Raw genomic sequence first — 26,084 nt, 5'->3', positions numbered from 1 at the left:
CCCACCCAAGGTATTGTGAAGTTATAACATGGGGAACAATAAGCAATAATTCTTTCCATTGTTCACAGTTGAATGCAGCAGGAATAGCCCCAAAACAGTGCAAGTGTGACAATCCTCTGACACAAGCCAACAATGAATGAGTAACTAAAGCATTTCCTACTCATGCTATTCAGTAAGTCTCCCCTGATCTGGGGTTCTGAGTGACTCTTCTGTAACACTTTCCACTTCCTATACCTCACCAGACCTTTTCCTTCATCCTTCTTTCTTTCTCTCCAACCACTCTGCCATATGAAGGAGCAAATGGCTCATTTCCAAATCTTTAGTGTGTTTTCCTCCTACAGCCATTTGGTGAGTAGATTTTTTTATCTGTCCACATCATATTTTCAAATGTTAATGTATTAGTGACTATAAATAGTTATTTCAAATCATTAGAAACTAATAAATTATATAAATTTTTCTGCAAATAACAATGAAGATCCTGTATATTACAGTTTCACTGCGTTTAATTCTAGAAACTTACTTTTTATAAAAGTCTGGACTCTTTTTAATTTGTCGCTGATAATTGAATCTGAAGTAGGAGTCAACTCTGCTACTGCGTCTTCCTTCTGGTGTTCTAATCACTTCCTCCAGAATAGAGCAGAATTCCTCAAGTGCTGGGCTGAAAGATATTTTTTCTCAGCTGTTTCATTAAAATAACACATCAAATGTCTTCAAACAAAATTAAATGCTTTAATTACTACCTGACTGTATTAATTTGATGTCACATAAGCCATGTAAATACACTGCCTGACAAAAAGTAAGGCATCATCCAGAAGTGAAGGAGGAACTAAAATGAAACTTCATGGGTTCAGAGGGTGTGTGGTATTATAGCAGTGATTACAAAACTGAGTCAAACTGACACTTAAATTGGCTGAATGGAGTTACACCTCCCACTGGCCTGATTGTATGCACTGACTGATTTAGCTGGGAAGGGTGTCATACAGCTGTTGTACCCTCTCATGAGGCAAGCTAGCTCACAGATTTTATAACTGGTCCTTGAAGTCCTTGATACTAGCACTGAGATGAAGTTGTCATCTGAGATGGTCCCATAAAAGGTCTGCTGGAAACAGATCTGGGGATCTCGCTGCCCAAGGGAGTACCTTAATAGAACACAGATAGTTCAAAGACACACTTACGATGTGAGGCTAACCATTGTCCTGTAGAAAAATGGCACCATGATATTGTCGCATGAGAGGTAACATTTGAGTACACAAGACATCCATGATATACTGTTGTACCATCACAGTTCCCTTAATCACTACCAGCAGTGCCCTGAAGACATACCTCATGAATCGCTACACTGTTAACCCAGGAGTAACACCACTGATGCTCTTCAAAACATATGAAGTATGAGGTTGTCATCATTCTCACCAATAATGGTCACCTGGGGTAGTGTAGAACCACGATTCATCACATTGTGACATCATTCATCATCAATCCACGATTCTCAGTCACAGCACCACTCCAACGCAGCCACTTTGTGTAGTAGAATTAATAGCAGCCTACACATGGGGTGGTACATTCTTTAGTCTGGCTGCTGGTGCAGGATGACACATTGGGGCAGAGAATCCATTATTTGTTTTCATGTGGCAAACACACATACAAATGGAATACAATGTGATTAGCGTACTATATGGTGATCCTCCCTTGTGGTGGTCAGGTGTGGTCAACCAGAATTTTTATGAAAAAGATACCTGCCCTCATGCTCTGATCCAATTCAACATTGGGCCATTGCACGATTTGACCAGCTAGCCAAACAGAGACAATGTGGCCCTTTCAAACTTTGTCAGGTGCTTGTAACACTACCTCACATGAGAGAGATCTCCATGTCTTTCAAAGTGATCACTCAACACCCTACACTGATCACACCCCTTTTATATCACACCATGCCTGGCAACAACACTAAACACAAACTACACTACTGCACCCTTGCAGCCATTATGTCATGGGACTACAACTCTAATCATTTAAATACCTGATATGCCATTGGTATGTATGTGTATAAAGTTATACTGGCATCCAACCATGTCTTCTGGGCATTTCGCTATTTTTGTCAGGCAGTGTATTTTGCTTACTGAAAACATTTCATGAATTTCTGTTGATATGGATTAAGAATGTCAATTCACCAAATAACAGGAAGTTCAGGTTGAATGCCGAATGTACAATTATTTCATATAACATGATGTGCATGTCACAGCCCATCTTTACTTTTAAAAAGTAATGCGAGTAAAAGAGGCTTAAGGAAGACTGAAAAGTAGAAGTAATAGCAACTGCAACAACACTGTTCAATATGCAGTTACAAGCAACTTCTCAAGTGTGGTCATCAGTGAACAAATACGTGATGCTATGACAATTAGGTGTTGGTCTGAATTCACTAAATAACAGAAGATGGAAAGTCCCAAAAAGTATGTCTTAAATATAGAAAAAAAAAAAATTCAAGCAAGTTTTATCTCATTGTAATCTGTTTTCATTGCTTGTGCTTGAAGGAATAAAGTTTTCAAATCAAACAAAAATAATTAATATTTTATTAACAGTAAACTATTCAAGAGGGTATCAGGAAAACCAATCTGGCATTCTGTAGTGTGGAGTATGGGATGCTAGAACCCTTAATCTCATAGGTACATTAGAAAACTGAAAAAGGGAATGGACAGACTGAAGTTAAGATATAGTGGAGATTAATGAAATTTTGTAGCAGGATGAAAAGAAAGAGAGGTAATATCTGAGTATGTCTAATACAAACTAAGGAAACAAGAATGCAGGCAAGCTACTCTGAGCAGCACAGTAAATGCATTACCATAACCAAGGCAGACACAAAGTGAACACCCACTACAGTAGTACAACTTTGTACGGTGAAAAACTTTGCAGAAGAAGAGATTCAGGGAGAGGAAAATTTAATTGTGATGGGGGACTAATTTGGTAGTGGGAAGAAGAACAGGAAGTAAAGGAAAAAAGTAGTAGGAGAAAGTGGGCTGGAAGAAAGGGATGAAAGAGGAAGCCACCTGGCAAGACTTCTGCACAGTGCACAATTTAATCATCGCTAAAACTTGGTTTAAGAATCACCAAGGGAGGATGTATACTTGGGGAGGGGCCTGGAGACTCTGGAGGGTTTCAGGCTCAATATATAATGGTACGACTGAGATTTTAGAACCAGATTTTGAATTGTAGTACATTTTCAGAGGCAGATGTGGACTGACCATAAGTTAATGGTTACGAATTTTAGATTGCAGCTGAAGAATTTTATGAAGAACTTGAAGAAACTGGAGGTTGTTCAGAGTTTCAAAGAGAGCATTATGCAACAATTAACTGAAACAATGGAATAGAATGCAGTAGAAAACAAATGGGTAGCCCTCAGAGTTCAAGAAGAATGTAATAATTCCAATTTCAAAGAAGGCAAGTGCTGACTTGTGTGAATGTTATCGAACTGTCAGTCATGGTTGCAAAATACTGACAAATTCTTTACAGAAGAATGAAAAAATTGGTGAAAGCCAACCTCGTGGAAGATCAGTTTAGGCTCCATAAGAATGCTGCAACATCCAAGGCAATACTAACCGTACGACTTACCTTGGAAGATGGGTTAAGGAAAGGCAAACTTAAATTTACAGCATTTGTAGACTCAGAGAATGTTTTTGACAATGCTGACTGGAATACATTCTCTGAAATTCTGAAGGCAGCAAGGGTAAAACACAGGGAGCAAAAGGTTATAAACAATTTGTACAGAAACCAGACAGCAGCTACATGAGTTGAATAGAAAAACAGGGGGGAGCAATGGTTGAGAAGGGATTAAAACAGGGTTGTATCCATCCCTGATGTTATTCACTGAGCAATGAGCAAACAGTGAAGGAAGCCAAGTAAAAATTTGGAGAGAAATTAAAGCTCAGGGAGAAGGAATAAAAGCACTGAGGTTTGCTGATGACACCGTAATCCTGTCAGAGATGGCAAAGGACTTGGAAGAGCAGTTGAATGGAATGGACAGTGTCTTGAGAGGAGGATATAAGATGAAAATTCACAAAAGAAAACAAGGGTAATGGAAAGCAGATCATTTAAATCAGGTGAAGCTGAGGAAATTAGAATGGAAAATGGCACACTTAAAACAGTAGGCAAGTTTTGATATTTGTGCAGTAATAGCTGAAGTAGAGAAGATAAATTTAGATTGGCAATGGAAAACAAAGTGTTTCTGAAGAAGAGAAATTTGTTAATCATGAACATAAATTTAACTGTTAGGAAGTCTGTTCTAAAGGGTTTTGTCTGGAGTGTAGCCTTGTATGTAAGGCAAACTTGAACGAAAAGCAGTACAGAAAAGAACAGTAGCTTTTGAAATGTGGTGATATGGAAGAATTCTGAGGACTAGATGGATAGATCATGTAACTAATGAGGAGATACTGAATAGAATTTGGGAGGAAAGAAATTTGTGGCATAACTTGACTAAAAGAAGGAATTAGTTGATAGGACACAGTCTGAGACATCAAGGGGAACCAATTTAGTACTGGAGGGGGGGGGGGGGGGCTACAAATTGCAGAGGGAGACCAAGAGATGAGGACAGTAAGCAGGTTCAAACAGATGTGGGTTGCCGCAGTTATTCGGAGACTAACAGGCCTGCAAATGATAAAGGTGGCAGCATCAAACCAGTCTTTGGACTGATGACCACAACACAATAATAATTACAATTATTCTAAAATCAAATACAAGCAAACCCATAAAAAATTTATTTACCAGGTGTCAGGAAGCATGTAGATATGAACAAAATGTCATACTAACATCAGGTATGTAAGATCCTCATTGAAGAAGAGAAAATAATTAATTGGAAGAAAGGTAGCGAGTGATTAAGTAGAGATGTCTTCTAGGACCTCTTATCAATGGCTGACCAACTGGACATGATGAGAACTGAAATGAACAATCAAAAGCCACACTGGTAGCTCCTCCTGTGAGAGCAGAAAGCCACGTGACTAAGGGTAGTGCCCAGCCCAAAGGCATGTTGACATGACTTTTCTCTTCTTCACAGGTTGATTTTTTTTTTAAGTTACTGTGCAAATAACTTTTTCTGATTTCAGATTTCAGTTACTTGGCACAGCTTGTTACCACAGGAATGGTTAATTCTCAGGTTTTGTTTTTTTTCTTTTTTTCCAATGAAAATTCAACTGTAATTTTAATTCCAGTAACTACAAAAGAATGATAAAACGCATTACCAGAGCATCAGAATCTCTGTAATGCTGTTCACAGATAGTCGTCTTGTATAATGAGAGGTAACAATGCCAGAAGACTGCAATGAAATTGGTAAGACCTGAAGAAGAGATCAACAACTGGTGTAGTGACTGGTTGTTGTCAGTCACTTTCATATACAAATTTTCACTTTCACCTGATACACTGTTTCTTTCTTTGTGAAAAGATTGGCTTGTACGAGGGTGGTTTGAAAAGTTCTCAGAACGAAATAGAAGAAAAGTACTTACATCACTGAAACTGTTTTTATTTTTCAATGTAGTCTCCTTGTAGATTAATGCACTTGGTCCAACGATGCTCCAGTGCCTTGATCCTATCTTGAAAATGACTTTCCTTCAGGCCTGCAAAATAGTTGTCAAATCTGAAAACCAATTCTTCGTTTGAAGTGAATCTTCGTCCACCAAGAATAATTTTCAGTTTTGGGAAGCATTGCAAGTCTGATGGAGCCATATCAGGTGAATAAGGCGGGTGTCCCAACAATTCATTCCTTAGTTCATGTAATTTTGCAATGGCGACGGCACGTGTGCCGGCACCCATTGTCTTAATGGAAGATGACTTTCTTCCTTGCTACAGCTGGCCTTTTTTGCATATCTTTTGTTGCAATTTATCCAGGAGGTTACCGTAGTATTCTCCAGTAATCGTTTGCCCAGTGGGGAGATAATTTACAAACACAATCCCATTCACATGCCAGAACACTGGTGCCATGACCTTTCTCACAGAAGGAAGCCATGACCTTTCTCACAGAAGGAATTATCTTTGCTTTCTTTGGTGGTGGAGAATCAGCATGTTTCCACTGCTTTGACTGTTGTTTTATCTCTGGGATATAGTAGTGCACCCAAGTTTCATCTGTGGCCGCAAACCGGCTCAAAAAATCTTGTTTGTTTCTCCTAAGATGGGTCAAACATTGTTCCGACATGTCCACTCTCATGTGTTTTTGATCCAGCATCAAGAGTTGTGGCACCCATTTTGCAGATAATTTTTTCATTTCTAATTCTTCAGTTAAAATGTGATATACTCTTTCAGAGGACATCTGGCACGTGTGAGCAATTTCATGCACTTTCAATTGGCAATCCTCCATGACCATTTTGTGCACTTTTGCAATTATTTCTGGAGTAGTGAGTTACACATCTTGGACAACCACTGCGAGGATCATCGTCTAAGCTCCCCGGACCAAATTTAAATTCATTTGTCTACTTGGCAACCAGTTGAATATGAAGGCGCAGAGTCCACAGTGTATTCCGGAAATCGGCATGAATGTCCTTTGCTTTCATACCTTTCTTTATGAAGTACTTAAATCACTGCTTGAATTTCAATTTTTTCCATCTTCGCAAATCACTACGCAGGAACAACAGAGCCTCATCACCGCCATAGTTCTTTTCCAAGAGCACTGCCGTGGCATGTGTTTACGGGCAACAGTCCAATGGATATTATGTGAACAACTCGTTGCGCTGCTGCAGACCTCTGGTGGTGATTCCGAGAACTTTTCAAACCATCCTCATAGAATGCTGTCTATTTCTATCATCTGAAGCCTTGACTCAAGAACTGCTTTCCAACACATAGAGATACATACCAAGCAATAAAATATGTTGTGACTGTCCATGCTTTAACATTTATGTGGCTAACTGACAGAGTCAGTATTTGATATTGTTTATTCAACAACAATATATCTCAAAGTAACATACACATTCAATAATTACAAGAAAAGATTCTTAACAAATTTTCATAATGAATCTTTCTGTAGGAAACATATTATTTGCAATTTTGCATTGATATTTTTACCAAAACATTTGTTCTATAAAACCAGTGAAAAACACAGTCTAGATCATTATGAATATTTTATTAAAATGATTGGTTTCAGCCTAGGCTTAGCCCACCCTCAGACAGCACTATCATCTGAAGTTGACAATGCGCAGAACAGTCAACTGACCTCAGTTGCTGAATGCAGTTTCAGTGACTCAGGTCAACTGACTGTTCTACGCGTCATCAGCTTCAGCTGATGGTGCCGAGTGGGGATGGCCTATGCCTAGGTGTAAACCGCTCATTTTAATAAAATAACCATCACAACCTAGATTGTTTTTGCACTGGTTATAGCGCAGTATCAGCGACTGTGGTCAACGGACTGTTCTACACGTTACTGTCTCAAGATGGCTTAAGCCTAGGCCAAAACTGGTATTTTAATAAAACAAATGTTGCAATCTATACAGTTTTTTTTACTGATTTCATAAAGCTTACAAGATCATTGTTTCACAAAAATGTTACTAAAATATTTGTTCTGTTGCCTAATTCTTTATTGTTTATTACAACAGGTGCAACTATCTTTACCATTTCTAACTCCAAAATGTTAACAAATACAAACTCACCACTTATCCGGGCAAACAGTCTGTCTTTACACCTACTGAAATGTTTATCAATTGCTTCTACTTCAACACTCTTCCCTCTTTGATTTTCTTACCAGTAATCTGCTCTAGAATATGAATAGTTTTTTTCCTGTTTGTAGTTATTCAACATTTTATAAATATTTTTAGTGCTGTGACACCACCTGTGAATCAGCCATTTTTCCATTGCCTTGCTGCCTGATTCAATTTTTAATTACAAACCGCTTGTGTATCATCATTTAACCAACATTCCAATCTCTCCTATATGGCCTACACAGTTCCCAATTACTGCAATTTCAGTCTTTTTAATTTTTGTTGTACACATTTACAGAACAAAAGAGGGTTCTTTAAATTAAAGCATTTACTTCACAAAAGACATTATAGTACTTACCTTTTCTTGACACAGTGCAAAGCTGCAGCAAGATCACCACAGCGAATGCAATTGTAGACAACCGCCCAAACAGGGAATCCATCAACAATTTCAACTTCTTCAGCATATATATTAATATTCATATGCACTCTTAAAAAGCTTGTGACAAGTGGATATGTTCCTGGAATTGCTCCCCTTCGGGCTTGTGCCAGATTTGCCTCCACCATGGATGTCAGAAACAATCTGTATCTTTTTTAAAAAAATAAGAGAACTAATTATTAGTTTTATTTTGTATTTGCTTTTAAATAAATCAACAAAAGCATTTAAAATACATGATAAATGAGAATTATATACCTACAAAAATGTCTTAATAACAACTGTCACAGGATATGAAATCAGGTGAAAAGCCCGTACTTACATATTCTAAAATGTAAAAGGCAATAGCAGGATTTTCAGTCCTGCTGTGATTAGGAAAACAAAAGATGGTCTGAATTTCTAATTTCTACATCTTATACACCACTTCCTTCATCAAGAAGAAGAATGTGAACTGGAAACCAGACAGAGTCAAAATGGCTCTGAGCACTATGCGACTTAACTTCTGAGGTCACCAGTCGCCTAGAACTTTTTAGAACTAATTAAACCTAACTAACCTAAGGACATCACACACATCCATGCCCGAGGCAGGATTCAAACCTGCGACCATAGCGGTCGCTCAGCTCCAGACTGCAGTGCCTAGAACCACACGGCCACTCCGGCCGGCCCAGACAGAGTCCTCCAGGTGCAATGAATGCACACACACACACACACACACACACACACACGCACGCACACACAGTGGTGTAACATTTCTATCCTACGGAATAACATGTGCATTTCTGACCACTCAGGCAGATGAAAGACATTTGTGTGAATCGGAAACGTTTAATGCAGCTGTTAAGTGTGGAACATCCCACTGTGCATGATCTGCTTTGCTATATTCGCAGTTGGGGTGTAAAAGATGTTGACTCTGAACAATGACATGACACGATGGTGAACAAACCTCTCCATCTGCTGTGGCAGAGCACTTTTTCTTTGGGCTTTGCGGCTTGGCAGGGCCTTGGAGCTCATGGAGCAAAGGGTGCAGTCAATAATGTAAACACCTGAACAGCTGAAGACGTACAGGAGATTTTGTCTCTCACTTTGAAATGTATGTATATATACAATATGTTGTGACCTATTGAAAGCTACACACTGGAAAAGACCTGTTTACTGCAAATCGTAGGCAAGGTTGTAAAGAATTAAAATTCTGTTGCAAATAGTGTTTACAAAAAAATGAGTTCATCATTTAATAGCTTGAACAATCAGAGCTCTCTTCTAGCACCTGCACATCGCCACATGATGAAGTCCAATGGCATGGGTAAGGTCCACTACAATGAATAATTTCAAGAATGGAAATCAAAGATATTTTATAAGGTAAAAGTTCACATACACATCTGAAAGGTGACAGATTGTACAAAGAATTGGCGTCTTCACACCTGAAAACCACAAATGTTTCATTGCATTTTGGTGGGAGCGACAGTACGCAAATCTTAAGAGCAAGTAGAAGGAAGCTTTTATAATAATAATAATAATAATAATAATAATAATAATAATAATAATATTTATAATAATCAAACAATGGAAAATGCACAATGTAACATTATTATGAAAGATAGTTGCTACTAATCATATAGCGGAGAGGCTGAGTCGCAGACAGGCACAACGAAAAGACTGTCACAAAGCTTTCGGCCAACAAGGCCTTCGTTACCCCCCCCCCCCCTCCACATTGTGTGTGTGTGTGTGTGTGTGTGTGTGTGTGTGTGTGTGTGTCCTTTTCTGGCAAGGCCTTTGGCTGAGAGCTTATGTGTAAGGGTCTTTTCATTGTGCCTCTCTGCTACTCAATATGTCACCTTTACGGTATCAATCTAACTTTTCCATGATTTAAGTTTATGTCAGCGCAGTCAAACCTATGGCCAATTGTCACCTGGAATAATGAAATCTGGCAAGAAGCAAGGTTTCACAGCACAGTTAGAAAGCCTCTGCAATGCTGTTCTAGTTTAGGGGGTATATCAAGTGGGTTTAGGTGTGAATGGGAATTTGGATTGAGGAGGAAGTTGTGCTAGGGTGGTCCGCGCAGTTGTGCAAAGCCATTGTACCAAGACGGCATAGTGGTTAGTCCATCTGCTTCACACAAGCAAGCACACCTCTTGCACACATGATCGCCATCTCCAGCAGCTCAGACCAGAATGCAACTGTCATGTAAAATGGAAGCAGCAACCTGGAGGAGTCAGGGAAGAGGAAGGGATAGCATGGTAAGAGTCAGGGGAGAGAAGAAAAGAGCTTATTATCATTGTCATGCTCTGAAATGAGGGATATCCCACCTAAGATCCTTCCCACCACTCCTAGAGTGGTGTTCCATTACCCACCCAACTTCCACAGCATCCTAGTCAATCTCTATCCCAACTCCTTGCCACAGGGATTACAGTGCGGTCACAGGACTATCCTACCCATCAGAGGCTGAGCCATATGTGAAAGCAGCTAAGTCATATACCACCTCTGCCGCCATCATTGTACAGCTTTTTATAAGGTATGACTACCAGCCAGACGTCTACCAGAACGAATGACCAGTGCCAAACTGTATCCAAGAGCAAAGTAGATCACCCTGTGGCACAACATGCTGCTGAAAATAAAATGCTCTATTTCAATGACTACTTCACTACCCGACCCATCTGGATCCTCCCCTCCACCACCAGCTTTTCTGAACTGCACTGATGGGAGTTATTCTTACAATGCATTGTCCACTACCAAAATTATCCTGGGCTCAACCTATGGTAACTTACTGTACCCAACCATCACCCAACAGTTTCCATACCTCTGTCCTATCACCTCCTCCCTGTTCTCATCTCCCACCCTGTTAGTGTACTGCTCCCTGCCAACGCACACGACCATCTTTCCCTTAACCTCTCCTCTCCTTTTTCGCTCTCCATCCCCCCCCCCCCCCCCGCCCCTTCCTTCCAGCTCCCCGTCCCAGAGGCTCCCGATGCTGTGCCTGTTGGCATTCCAGTCTCTCCATGCTCCACACGACAGTGCTCTTCTCCCCCCCCCCCCCCCCCCCACCGTCTGCTGTCTCTTCCTCTTCCCCACTTCCTCCAGATTGCTGCTTCCGCTCCACATGACAGTTGTATTCTGTACTTTTCTGATGAAGGCTTTGGACAAAAGCTAATGTGTAAGTGTCTTTTTGTTGTGCCCGTCTGCAACTCAATGGGTCATATTTTTGGTGAGTAACAATCTATCTTTTCCTTACATTGCTGATATTCCAACCTGCAGTTTCCATTGTTTGATAAATTTCAACTTGATATGCCTACTAGTTCCTGTGAAATAGGTCCTTAACAGTCAGTCAGACTGACAGACAAACAAAGCAATCCTATTAAAGTTCTGTTTTTACCAAATGAGGTACGGAAACCTAATATAAAACAATATAACAGTGGCAAAGATTGTGTATACAAAAATGGCAGTAAATTTGAACTAGGTGAAGAAGAATATCACTAATCTGGGAAACGGCTACAATTAAGTATCTACCAAAACATCCTTCAACTATAAAACAAGAAACAAGGAAATGAGTTGGGTGTAAAGGAGCATCTGAGTTAAGAGCAGCAATGTTGGAACAATTTGGGGATTACACAGCCAAAACATTTTGACATCTTGTGATGTCAGCAGCAGGCACTCCTCTGGATTTGTGTCCTCCACTTCTTGTAATTAATGAATTTTTAACTGCAACTCGCAAGTATTGTCCATGGTGGCTCTGAGGCAATCTACTTCCTGCTGTCTGCCCTGCTGAGTGCGTAAGACCTCAAAATAAAGCTTTAGCCAAAATGACATGTAACTGGATGTCCACTGAAAGTGGTCTCCTACTAGACTAGCCGGGCAGATGCCATTCATAAACCCCAAGAGAAATGACCAGTGAGAATGTACCATTGCTGGGCCCCTTAAGTAGCTTTGGGCCTACTAAGAAAACAAGAGATCAATTAAGGTGGCTCTATTTTTTGTAGCCAACTGAAAAGAATGTTAGTAAAAAAAAATAGAGCCCTGTCCAACACAAGTTTAGAAGAATGGAAGATGTTTGTCAGACCGCCACAACCAAGACCGCTTAACAGCCAAAATACATGGATTCTGAGGAAACTGTATGTGCAGAGGGGAGCCCATCTCACTGAAGACTTGCCTCTTGAACAGTCGCCATATTAGAGAAAATTAATGTCCTAAATGTGGAGTGACACCAAGTAACTAAAATTATCCAAAAGATAAAAGCTCTCTTCTGCTCCGCTCTGAGACACAAATAAATATGATATGCAAATTTAAATGATTTATAATTACTAATTTGTCAGTTACAATACATATCACACAAGGTTTTCTTTGATGTCGTTTCCTCATAAAAATGTCATCATTTCTCAGTCTGCACCCTTTTTGAGTGTGATACTGCTTCCTTCCTTGTGTGCCACGTTGTTCTCTCCCAAAGTTATCTGAAATTTTTCCATACAGCTGTTTCTTGATCATTATTTGAAAACAATAAAGGAAACTTCAGCAACAGTTTTATTTTGAAGGAAATTACAGAGGGCTTAAACTGGCACACACTCTGATTTTCAGTACGCCTGACATGCATGCTACGGTCTGTTGGCCCATGTTCTGTCTTCTTAAGAGACCAAGAAAAAAAAAAAAAAGAGATTGTAAGAGTACTTTACACTGCAGCTCTGATTTACATTTTTTAGGACACCGTTTGGAAATGGTACAAGTCAGATGTGTGGTGCATATCACTCTTGTGCCACTGAGATGTGGGTGCTCTGTCTAATTTTCTGTTAGTATCCTACTGCATAAAGTCACATGGGACCTACCTTCTTAGGTGATATTAATGAACGATTGTACGGTAGCACTGATGCTAGGGTAATCAGTTCAGATCTTGCTGGTGGAAGACATTTTCATCACCAGTGTTTAGTCGGCAAGGGGAGGAGAGGCAGTACGATATACTTCCTGGTCAACAGACTGATCACCTGTGCCCTAGGCTAAATTCCAAACTTGTTTACAGTGTCTCATGGAGTGAGGGCATGTGGCATTGCTGGTGGTGAATCTAGTTTCTGATACGGATGTTGACATCGGCAGTCCTGTTCATGCTACTTGATAGGAGAATGCTATATTTCACCCTCCCCCTTCCCTCATTGCCACATAATGCAAACATGACCACTTACAACCTCACACACATTTCGCAAAGACAAGCATACAAATTACAACAAGAGACAAAATATTTCCAAATAGATAGCTGAATGGAGACGCACCATTGGTTGAAACAGTTTAGATTTCTGTGGCAAATGCTGGGATAGTTTCTTACACAAAGTTACCACTGATTTCCATCTCCAAACTCATCAAAGATAAGAGTTAGTTTACTAATAACCATGACATCAATGGTATGTTAAGTTACAGCCTGCTTTCTTTTCTTTCTTTTCTTTCTTCCTTTGTGTCTGTGAAACCACTATTATGCAGAAAGACCATACACTACTTTTCTACAGTTTTATTCTTTAGAGCTGCTTACCTCAGTTGGTAAAAACTAAACCCTTACAGATTACCCCTGCAGACTGAAGTGACAAATGAAAATTTTGTACCAAGGCCAGGATTCAAATCTGAAAAGTATCAAGTTGGCTGAGGCATAAATGGGAATCTGGATTAAGGAGGGAGGTACACTAGAGCAGTCCGAATAGATGTGCGGAGCTACTATACCAGGGTGGCATAACTGTTAGCGCATATACCTAGTGAGCATGAGTCCAGAGTTTAAATCCCATCCTTGGCACAGATTTTCATTTGTCGCTTTATCATAGATGTTTGGGACTTGAAAAGGTTCTGGAATCACACAGTTTCTTTTACAAAGAAACTGCAAGAAGATACAATTTTGCCTAGAGCAACATAAAACCAATAGCAGAAAGAGTATAAAGAGGCACATGTAGAGGTGTTGTCCGACTTACAAGGGGAGGCCGCCAATTGCGAAATTCAGATTCAATTCATACTGCGCATGGTAAAAGCTCATGGCCAGAGGTGTAATGTGGCAAAGCACCAAGATGCACTTCTCAGCCGTTGTCGAGAAAATCGACAGTTAAAATAAACTGTTGCGGTGAAATACTCTCAACGATTAATAATTATCGACAGCGTCGTGGCTCAGCGGTAAGCGCTCGGGTTCGTAATCCGAAGATCGCTGGATCGAATCTCGCGCCATGCAATTTTTTAGTTTTTGTTTTTTCTTATTCAAATGTGTTATTTAAAAAGAAAGATGATGAGACTTACCAAACAAAAGCGCTGGCAGGTCGATAGACACACAAACAAACACAAACATACACACAAAATTCTAGCTTTCGCAACCAACGGTTGCCTCGTCAGGAAAGAGCTATCGACCTGCCAGCGCTTTTGTTTGGTAAGTCTCATCATCTTTCTTTTTAAATATATTTTTCCCACGTGGAATGTTTCCCTCTATATATATATATATATATATATATATATATATATATATATATATATAAAAACAAAGATGATGTGACTTACCAAATGAAAGTGCTGGCAGGTCGACAGACACACAAACGAACACAAACATACACACAAAATTCAAGCTTTCGCAACAAACTGTTGCCTCATCAGGAAAGAGGGAAGGAGAGGGAAAGACGAAAGGATGTGGGTTTTAAGGGAGAGGGTAAGGAGTCATTCCAGTCCCGGGAGCGGAAAGACTTACCTTAGGGGGAAAAAAGGACGGGTACACACTCGCGCACACACACACATATCCATCCACACATGTACAGACACAAGCAGACATATTTAAAGACAAAGCTTTGTCTTTAAATATGTCTGCTTGTGTCTGTATATGTGTGGATGGATATGTGTGTGTGTGCGAGTGTGTACCCGTCCTTTTTTCCCCCTAAGGTAAGTCTTTCCGCTCCCGGGACTGGAATAACTCCTTACCCTCTCCCTTAAAACCCACATCCTTTCGTCTTTCCCTCTCCTTCCCTCTTTCCTGATGAGGCAACAGTTTGTTGCGAAAGCTTGAATTTTGTGTGTATGTTTGTGTTCGTTTGAGTGTCTGTCGACCTGTCAGCCCTTTCATTTGGTAAGTCACATCATCTTTGTTTTTAGATATATTTTTCCCTCGTAGAATGTTTCCTTCTATTATATATATATATATATATATATATATATATATATATATATATATATATATATATATATATATATATATATAATAGAGGGAAACATTCCACGTGGGAAAAATATATTTAAAAAGAAAGATGATGAGACTTACCCAACAAAAGCGCTGGCAGGTCGATAGACACACAAATAAACACAAACATACACACAAAACTCTAGCTTTCGCAACCAACGGTTGCCTCGTCAGGAAAGAGGGAAGGAGAAGGAAAGACAAAAGGATTGGGTTTTAAGGGAGAGGGTAAGGAGTCATTCCAATCCCGGGAGCGGAAAGACTTACCTTAGGGGGAAAAAAAAGGACAGGTTTACACTCGCACACGCACACATATCCATCCACACATACACAGACACAAGCAGACATTTGTAAAGGCCTTTACAAATGTCTGCTTGTGTCTGTGTATGTGTGGATGGATATGTGTGCGTGTGCGAGTGTAAACCTGTCCTTTTTTTTCCCCCTAAGGTAAGTCTTTCCGCTCCCGGGATTGGAATGACTCCTTACCCTCTCCCTTAAAACCCAATCCTTTTGTCTTTCCTTCTCCTTCCCTCTTTCCTGACGAGGCAACCGTTGGTTGCGAAAGCTAGAGTTTTGTGTGTATGTTTGTGTTTATTTGTGTGTCTATCGACCTGCCAGCGCTTTTGTTGGGTAAGTCTCATCATCTTTCTTTTTAAATATATATATATATATATATATATATATATATATATATATATATATAATAGAGGGAAACATTCCACGTGGGAAAAATATATCTAAAAAGAAAGATGATGAAACTTACCAAACAAAAGCGCTGGCAGGTCGATAGACACACAAACAAACACAAACATACACACAAAATTCTAGCTTTCGCAACCAATGGTTGCCTCGTCAGGAAAGAGGGAAGGAGAAGGAAAGACAAAAGGATATGGGTTTTAAGGGAGAGGGTAAGGAGTCATTCCAATCCCGGGAGCGGAAAGACTTACCTTAGGGGGAAAAAAGGACAGGTATACACTCGCGCACACACACACATATCCATCCACACATACACAGACACAAGCAGACATTTGTAAAGGCAAAGAGTTTGGGCAGAGATGTCAGTCGGGGCGGATGTACAGAGGCAAAGATGAAGTTGAAAGACAGGTGAGGTATGAGCCGCGGCAAATTGAAATTAGAAATTAGCGGAGATTGAGGCCTGGCGGATAGCGAGAAGAAAGGATATGCTGAAGGGCAAGTTCCCATCTCCGGAGTTCTGACAGGTTGGTGTTAGTGGGAAGTATCCAGATAACCCGGACGGTGTAACACTGTGCCAAGATGTGCTGGCTGTGCACCAAGGCATGTTTAGCCACAGGGTGATCCTCATTACCAACAAACACTGTCTGCCTGTGTCCATTCATGCGAATGGACAGTTTGTTGCTGGTCATTCCCACATAGAACGCTTCACAGTGTAGGCAGGTCAGTTGGTAAATCACGTGGGTGCTTTCACACGTGGCTCTGCCTTTGATCGTGTACACCTTCCGGGTTACAGGACTGGAATAGGTGGTGGTGGGAGGGTGCATGGGACAGGTTTTACACCGGGGGCGGTTACAGGGGTAGGAGCCAGAGGGTAGGGAAGGTGGTTTGGGGATTTCATAGGGATGAACTAAGAGGTTGCGAAGGTTAGGTGGACGGCGGAAAGACACTCTTGGTGGAGTGGGGAGGATTTCATGAAGGATGGATCTCATTTCAGGGCAGGATTTGAGGAAGTCGTATCCCTGCTGGAGAGCCACATTCAGAATCTGATCCAGTCCCGGAAAGTATCCTGTCACAAGTGGGGCACTTTTGGGGTTCTTCTGTGGAAGGTTCCGGGTTGGAGGAGATGAGGAGGTGGCTCTGGTTATTTGCTTCTGTACCAGGTCGGGAGGGTAGTTACGGGATGCAAAAGCTGTTTTCAGGTTGTTGGTGTAATGGTTCAAGGATTCCGGACTGGAGCAGATTCGTTTGCCACGAAGACCTAGGCTGTAGGGAAGGGACCGTTTGATGTGGAATGGGTGGCAGCTGTCATAATGGAGGTACTGTTGCTTGTTGGTGGGTTTAATGTGGACGGACGTGTGAAGCTGGCCGTTGGACAGGTGGAGGTCAACGTCAAGGAAAGTGGCATGGGATTTGGAGTAGGACCAGGTGAATCTGATGGAACCAAAGGAGTTAAGGTTGGAGAGGAAATTCTGGAGTTGTTCTTCACTGTGAGTCCAGATCATGAAAATGTCATCAATAAATCTGTACCAAACTTCGGGTTGGCAGGCCTGGGTAACCAAGAAGGCTTCCTCTAAGTGACCCATGAATAGGTTGGCGTACGAGGGGGCCATCCTGGTACCCATGGCTGTTCCCTTTAATTGTTGGTATGTCTGGCCTTCAAAAGTGTCTGTATATGTGTGGATGGATATGTGTGTGTGTGTGTGTGTGTGTGTGTGTGTGTGTGCGCGAATGTATACCCGTCCTTTTTTCCCCCTAAGGTAAGTCTTTCTGCTCCCGGGACTGGAATGACTCCTTACCCTCTCCCTTAAAACCCACATCCTTTCGTCTTTCCCTCTCCTTCCCTCTTTCCTGATGAGGCAACAGTTTGTTGCGAAAGCTTGAATTTTGTGTGTATGTTTGTGTGTCTATCGACCTGCCAGCACTTTCATTTGGTAAGTCACATCATCTTTGTTTTTAGGTATATTTTTCCTTCGTGGAATGTTTCCTTCTATTATTTTATATATATATATATATATATATATATATATATATATATATAAAAATTCCCAGCAATCAGTTGCAACAATTATGCATATAATAAGTTGTTGAAGGTCGTTTGTCATGGAAAAACTGGCGACTTCGAACATCATTATGTTTTCCGCAAACAAAGTTGTATTTCACAAATGTTATTAATTGTCTTCATAATGTTAACCATGAATAGTTAACGGAAGACGTAGAAACGATATTCCGAAACGAATACGTATAGCGTATGTCAAACGTTCGAATTAAAATAGAAACCCCACGAACACAAATTTGCTGTGGCAGATGAAATATAAGCTCCGTTACTCGCTCGTTACACTTGGACAGATGTTGAATGGGCCGAAACGAGCCGCCGCATAAAAGCGTAGCTGCCTGCTAACTTCGAAAGAAGGTAGATGCGGTCCCTAGCGCAACTTATAACATCGTCGAAAATCAGTGCGGACGTGAGAGCTTTGGTACACCCTGTTAAACAAACGAAAAAAAAGAGGCGGTACAATTAGAGAGCGATCCGCCTTCACCAAAATGCATAAGCAATTCATTAATAGTTTATATATATTTGAATTAAAAAAAAACTAATAATAAAAAAAAATGTTGCATGGCGCGAGATTCCATCCGGTGACCTTCCGATTACAAACCCGAGCACTTACCGCTGCGCCACGACGCTATATAAAACTATTAACCGTAGAGAGTATTTCACCACAACGGTTTCTTTTAACTGTTGATTTTCTTGAGTACGGCTGAGAAGTGCATCTTGGTACTTTGCCACATTACACCTTTGGCCATGAGCTTTTATTATGCGCAGTATGAATCGAATCTGAATTTCACAATTGGCGGCCTCCCCTTGTTAAATATTTAAGAAGAAACGATTTTAAGGTGACTGAGACAAAAGAAGTGTTAACTATTATAAAGAGTTGGACAAAGGAGTTTTGTTGATCATAAAAATAGAATCAATACGCAAGGATATCTGGGAGCTTAAATAAATTCTGCCATATAAGTGGAGACCACTTCATTGTTTTACAACTAGGAAGAATTTCATGCTGTGTTTTGAAGAAGACTGCAACAGTGACCTTTGACGACATCCTTGCAGAGGCTAACCAGTATGACAGCAGCGCACCTGTGCTTTGCGGTGCAGTGGCTAGTCAACTGGCTATGCAATGATTATGCAGTGGCTCATCACTATATCACTTAGCTCACATGCATAAGCAATGCAGCGCAGCTAGCAGTGTGCATGATTAGATGAGCTGTACTTAGCACCGACCTAAGACTAATGCATTCTGTGAAGGGTTGATGACATACATTTCACTGATTTTTGTGCACCAATGTCAAAATAGAACAACATAAAGTGCTATGAACTGAATATATTGTTGTCTATATTGCATGCTAGTTATTACCTACAATATGGAAGCCAGTTTATCAGAAATATTAAGAAAATTAGAAGATTGGTCTAATATTGTTAACGTCAATGAAAAGTTAATGGAAAGCTTGGCATAAGGTAGATGGGGTCAGCTACAAATGACAGATGAAGCGCAACATGACGGCTAACATTTGAGCAGCACATTACACCACACACAGAATTCAAGGTGCACGGCTTCCGAAAATCAGCAGTCACCAATTGTGGCAGTGTTTTTTAGGGGCAAGCCCATCCACCACCCTGAGGTTGTTCCATATCAGATGTGGAAAAAATTGGTTTTTATTGTTCTGAGGCCAAGAACAATGTAAAAAGCCAAATTACATCAGTTTCTAACTCTCCCAAGACTGGCTCAAGACATTCAGTATGTTGTCCATTGTTTTCTGCCGCAAGCTGAAATTAAGAAATTGATGTCCCATAACAGATTGGACTGTCTCGGGGGTCATGTTCAGAATGTGTAGCATAATGTGTGCCTTCAACTCAGCAACATTTGTAATTGGAGCACTGAACACAACATCTTTCAGACAGCCCCACAGCCTTGACCGCCAGACTGTAGGGGAAATGACAGTTGATAATTCTGTCATTTCTGTAATGCCTCTCTGCATCAGCTGCTTCGCTGGCAGTGCAATGTGCAGAGGAGCGCCATCTTGCATAAAAATGATCCTGCCTACAAATCCACGCTGCCAAAGGGTTGGAATGATGGTGTGCGAAAGACTTGTGTAGCGTTTACCAGTGACAATACAGGTAACAGGACTGACAGGATCATCTCATTGAAAAAAATACAGTCCTAAAATAAACAATGCCATCAATCCGCACCACACAGTCACCTTTGCACAGTCAAGTGGTACCAGATGATATTCACACTGATTTTCCATTGTCTATATTCTGAAATTCTGTGCATTGACTTATCCACAGAGATGAAAATTGGCTTTGTCTCTCCACAGAATGTTCCATTGCCTTTCATTGTCCACTTCGGTGTCAGCAGAAATTCCAGAGTGAACATTTGTCTTGCTGGCAGGTCAGCAGGAAGAAACTCCCGAACATGAGTGATTTTTGTACGAATAGCAATGCAAGATGTTTCATAGGATTCTATACACAAGCTCACAGACATTTCCAATGTTCAGGCAATTTCCTCATGCACTGCATGTTTGCATACTACCACTTGTCCCCTCTGGCAATGCTGTGGCCCCATCTTTGATGGATGTCGAATCAACCATTTTCCTCCCTCTGCTACATTGCGCTTCATAAGAACCTGCCTTTCAGAATTTTGTAATCATTTTCTCCAAATCCTTAGCAGGCAACAGACTAATGCCTTTTTTTACATACCCTAAGGGGTCTGGAACTTCTGCAGGGCTGCTGGTGTGCAGTCACTGATCTTGTAAAAGAGCTCCACTAGAAGCACGTGATCCTTCAGGAACAGTCATGTTGGGCATCTCAGACGCAAACTGGGGAAGAGCTGTGTACCATGCTTCTGTTCATATGCATATTCTGATGCTTACAGTGTCATCAACTGGTAAAATTTTCTTTAATGTTTTTGTTCAAGATGTTTCCCCCTGCATCATTAATATGCTGTTCACATGTGATGTCATTCTGAGCAGTAGTACACTTTCTACAGTGTTTTGAAAGTGAAACTTAAGTCATGGACACCGCGTAGAAACCAAAAGAACAGATCTATGTATATAGGTGAATTTCCTGCTAGGTTTGAACCACCAGATATTTCAGTTCAATGGATCTGACTGTAGGATACAAGCAACCAGAGTTGCACGATAATTCAAAATATTATACAGCTTTCTTGTTTGATGGAAAGTCATATCAATTCAAAGTGTTGCCTTTTGGCCTAAATATTTCTGTTTGTCTATATTCATGCATTACATGAAGCATTGGGGAAATAGTTATTACAAGAACTGAATATCTACACTGATGACATTTTATTAGTGTTCAAAACATTGGAGCAGCACTGAGCCTTGTTAACAAAACTCTAAAGATGTTTTACGAAAAGGTATTTCTATTAAATTAGCCAATTCTCATTTTGGCAGGGAGGAACTACAGATTTAGAACATTTGGTACGCACAGATGGAATCAAACCTAATCCTAAAAGAATAAGAGCTATAAAGACAGTCTGGAACCCCAGAATATGAAACGATTATGTTCTTTTCTAGGATTAGTAGGATTTTATTGCCACTATCTGCACAAAAAAGTACTGAATGATCCTACATTGTTAACATTACTAACAAAAAGATCAAAATGGATCTGGAATAAGGGAGCACCAGAAACTTTTCAATATACTAAAACAGGTGTTAATAAAGGTACCTATACTGAAATGTCCAGTCATGCATGAGCCATTTGAATTAGTGACAGATGCTTCAGAGATGCTTTTATAGCGTCCCCAGTGAAATAATATGAAAAGACAGTAGTTATAAAGAAGAGACGTTTTAAAATTGAATAATATACATTTTTCTCATGTACCCGACTATAACAATTTCTCTGTGTAAGTTTCGAGGGCAAAGAAATATAACAAAATGATCTAAAGAAACAACAAGATACGCTCTGTTGTTAATTTTTTTGTCGTCTTCACTTCTTCTCTTGTCTTGGTTGCGTGTAGACAGACATGTTGCAAGTGTTGGCAAATGTAAGCATATTTGTACTAATTAAGCAGATAATATATTGATTTAATATCATTGTTCACTTTTAATTTGTAAGAGGTGATCCCGATTTCATGTCCACCTTCCTTTGAATTAACCTGCATTCAAGTAATTTACAGTTCAACAACCGCAGCGGTCGATGCAGCCAACGACACCATTACGTGGCGATATTAACTTATAAAAAATTAGGGGAAGCGAAAAATTCACCCGCTATTAACATAATATACATTTTTCTCTACTGCCGCCTGAAGTTGCAGAACATACATAGCTTTAAGATTCTTATTTTCAGTACCTCAGCCGAGAGCCAGAACCAGGACTCCGACTACAATGTAATGGTTAACGGAGGTAAGAAGAAATACTCTCGCGCGCGTGTGGGCCGCAATTGTGATTAATAACTAAAGATTTTTTTGCTTTAAAGTGAACTGACTAGCCGAGGAAATTAATATGAAAAGTTTATTCCATTGTTCAACTTATATGCTCATGTTTTAAGATTCAGCGAGTCTAACATTCATTAACGTAACAAATAATTTAAGATTAATATTGTTAAAAAGGAGAACTTCACAAAAGCATTTAATTGTAAATCAAAATTGAATGAAATATTTTGATTAAGGCCCACCATGTAAGTCGGCAACAATCAACATAATAATATATTAAATTACGACAGCCGACGGATGTGAGACTTTGAAGTTCCTTCAAGGGGAATGTAATCCTGAAGTCAGGAAACATAAGACTATCACTCTGGCTAGAAGAAGCCTTAACAAGTATGAGTTAAACCGTTGTTGTGGTTTGCTGTAGCTCTTCACACTACTCTACCCTGTGCAAGCTGCCTCATCTTCGAGTAACCACTTCAACCTATGTCTTTCTGAATCTGTTTACTGGTCTTCCTCTACAATTTTTACCCCCCAACCTTCCCCCCCACACACATCCCTCCAGAACCAAATTAGCGATCCCTTGATGCCTTGGAATGTGTCCTACCAACCGATCCCTTCTGCTAGTCAGGTTGCGCTACAAATTTCTTTGCTCCCAAATTCTATGAAGTACTTATGTGATCTACCCATCTAATCTTCAGTATTCTTCTGCTTTATCATATGTCAAAAGCTTCTATTCTCTTCTTGTCTAAACTGTTTATTTCCCATGTTTCACTTATATACATGGCTACAACCCATACAAATATTCTAGAAGAGACTTCCTGGCACTTAAATCTTTACTTGGTTTTCAAAAATTTGTCTTATTCAGAAATGCTTTTCTTGCCATTGCCACTATACATTTTATGTCCTCTCTACTTCAGCCATCATCAGTTATTTTGCTGCCCAAATAGCAAAACTCACCTACTGATTTAAGTGTATCATTTCCTAATCTGATTCCCTCTCATTTCCTAATCTGATTCCCTCTCATTTCCTAATCTGATTCCCTCTCATTTCCTAATCTGATTCCCTCTCATTTCCTAATCTGATTCCCTCTCATTTCCTAATCTGATTCCCTCAGCCTCATCTGATTTAATTCGGCTACATTCCACTACAGTAATTTTGCTTTTGTTGATGTTCATCTTGCATCCTCCTTTCAAGACCTTGTCCACTCCATTCAACTGCTCTTCCAAGTTCTTCGCTGTTTCTACAAATACGTGATTCTCTGCAGAGGGTTTTATGAACCACCTTCAAGCTGTGTCTCTACCGATAATATTCTTCTCGGATGTTCAACTGGATCAAACGTCATCTTGACACAATATTTCAGCAGTCCAACTGGCCACCATCTTCAGGTGAGAGTGCTGGTCATTGAATAAAAAGTACGTCGAGGTCAGCACATGGCGACAAAGCTTGGTTGTTTCCTCATCCAGTTTCTCACCAATTAACTGCAAGGATTCTTCCAGAGGAACCTGGGTAAAAAGCGACAGGACATCAAAACTCACAAGCAAATCCCAGGGACTAAGAGACAAGGACTTCAATCTCTGAATAAACACCATAGAATTGAGAATGTGATGTTCGCATTTACCGATGTGAGGGCCAAGAACAGATGCTTAATACTTGGCTAGATTGTAGGTAGGAGCACCCAAATTACTCACGATTGGACAAAGCGGGACCCCTTAATTATGAATCTTGGGTAGGCCATTACACAAGAATTGCCCATCTCAAGGTTGTGTTCAAGCAGAATGTCTATACAGATAGACAGGTCCGTCGTGCTTTCCAGTTTGGACCTTTGCCTAAACCACAAGATGATACCTGCAAATTGGTGGCTTCTCTACCTTTTGCTAGGAGCATTTCACGAAGATAGGAAGAATTCTAAAAAGATACTATATCAAAAGTATTTTTCGCCCGCTAGCCAAGATTAGAATGCTTCTTGGCTCTGTTAAGGGTGACTTGGGTTTGAGGAAGCCCGGTGTGTACAAGACCCCTTGCCACTGTGGGAAAGCTTATATTGGTCAGACAATCCGAACCATTCAGGACTGATGTGTTGAGCACCAGCGGCACACACAGCTGCTTCAGCCTGAGAAATCTGCAGTGGCGGAGCACTGTCTCACCGAGGGACACAAATGGTTGCCCCTGCATCTCGCTATTGGGACTGTGTTTTAAAAGAGTCCATAGAGATTCGTTTATCCGATAACCTTATTAAGAGAGACAAGGGTTACCTTTTAGCCTTTTAAGTAAGACTTGGAACCCGGTGTTATCAGACATTAAAAAACAACAGTTTGTGTTTCGATCGTCGGAATAGTTTTTAATTTTTGATAACGATATCTCGATTTTGCCTGTTTCCACCACTGGTGGCTTGGTATGTTTACTTGCGCTAGACGGCAGTTACAGCACCTTCTCGTGCACGCGTTGTGGGCCTTCTGCGGCCTATATAGGGGCCGCCGCTTGAGCTGAGAAGTCAGTTCCGGCGAGATCATGTACCAGCACTCTCACCTGAAGATGGTGGCCAGTTGGACCACTGAAATATTGTGTCAAGATGACGTTATGATCCGGCTGCACACCCAAAAAGAATATTATCAATTATTATGCCAGAAAAGCCTTCGTAATCATGTCTCTCCACCGTTCCACTCTCGAATCGCGTGCAGGAAAAACGAGCACTTAAATTTTTCTTTGCAAGACCTGATTTCTCTTATTTTATGGTGGTGATCATTTCTCCATATGTAGGTGAGTGTCAACAGAATGTTTTCACAATCGGAGGAGAAAACTGGTGATTGAAATTTCATGAGAAGATCCCACTGCAACGAAAAACGCCTTTGTTTTAATGATACACACTCCAATTCATGTATCATGTCTGTGGCACTATCTCCCCTACTTTGCGATAATACAAAATGAGCTGCCCTTCTTTGTACTTTTTCAATGTCATCCGTCAGTCACCTCTGATGTGGATCCCACACCACACAGCAATACTCTAGAATAGGGTGGACAAGCGTGGTGTAAGCAGTCTCTTTAGTAGACCTGTTGCACCTTCTAAGTGTTCTGCCAATGAATCGCAATCTTTGGTTGGCTCTACCCACAACATTATTTATGTTATCGTTCCAGCTTAGCGTATTTGTAATTGTAATCCCTCAGTATTTGGTCGAATTTACAGTCTTCAGATTTGTAGACTTATCGCGTAATCGAAATTTAGCGGATTTCTTTTAGTACTCATGTGAATAACTTCACACATTCCTTTATTCAAGGTCAATTGTCACCTTTCACACCATACAGATATCTTATCTAAATCATTTTGCAATTCGTTTTGGTCCCCTGATGACTTTACAAGATGGTAAATGACAGCATCATCTGCAAATAATCTAAGACGGCTACTGAAATTGTCTCCTATGTCATTAATATAGATCAGGAACAATAGAGGGCTTATAACACTTCCTTGGAGAATGCCAGATATTATTTCCGTTTTACTCTATGCCTTTCTGTCTATTACTACAAACTGTGACCTTTCTGACAGGAAATCATGAATCCGGTCGCACAACTGAGGCGATATTCCGTAGGCACGCAGTTTGGTTAGAAGACGCTTGTGAGGAATGGTTTTGAAAGCCTTCTGGAAATCTAAAAATATGGAATCAATTTGACATCCCCTGTCAATAGCACTCATTACTTCA

General features: G+C 40.4%; 1 protein-coding gene across 5 annotated transcripts in view; it reads right to left on the bottom strand.

The window, feature by feature from the left end:
- Window positions 1-26,084, bottom strand: part of LOC126161792 (nuclear pore complex protein Nup93-like) — a 176,602-nt gene that overhangs the window by 91,900 nt on the left and 58,618 nt on the right. For all 5 annotated transcript variants that reach the window (XM_049917866.1, XM_049917865.1, XM_049917867.1 and 2 more), the window contains 2 exons: window positions 8,020-8,247; window positions 521-658 (listed from right to left, as the gene is read on the bottom strand). In XM_049917866.1, coding sequence (XP_049773823.1) covers window positions 521-658; window positions 8,020-8,247 — 366 coding nt within the window. The remainder of the gene's footprint in view (window positions 1-520; window positions 659-8,019; window positions 8,248-26,084) is intronic.

This window comes from Schistocerca cancellata, chromosome 2 (genome assembly GCF_023864275.1).
Source record: "Schistocerca cancellata isolate TAMUIC-IGC-003103 chromosome 2, iqSchCanc2.1, whole genome shotgun sequence".
Lineage (NCBI taxonomy): Eukaryota > Metazoa > Arthropoda > Insecta > Orthoptera > Acrididae > Schistocerca > Schistocerca cancellata.
Note: the sequence above shows the minus strand (reverse complement) of the source record. Positions and strands in the feature narration are given on the sequence as shown.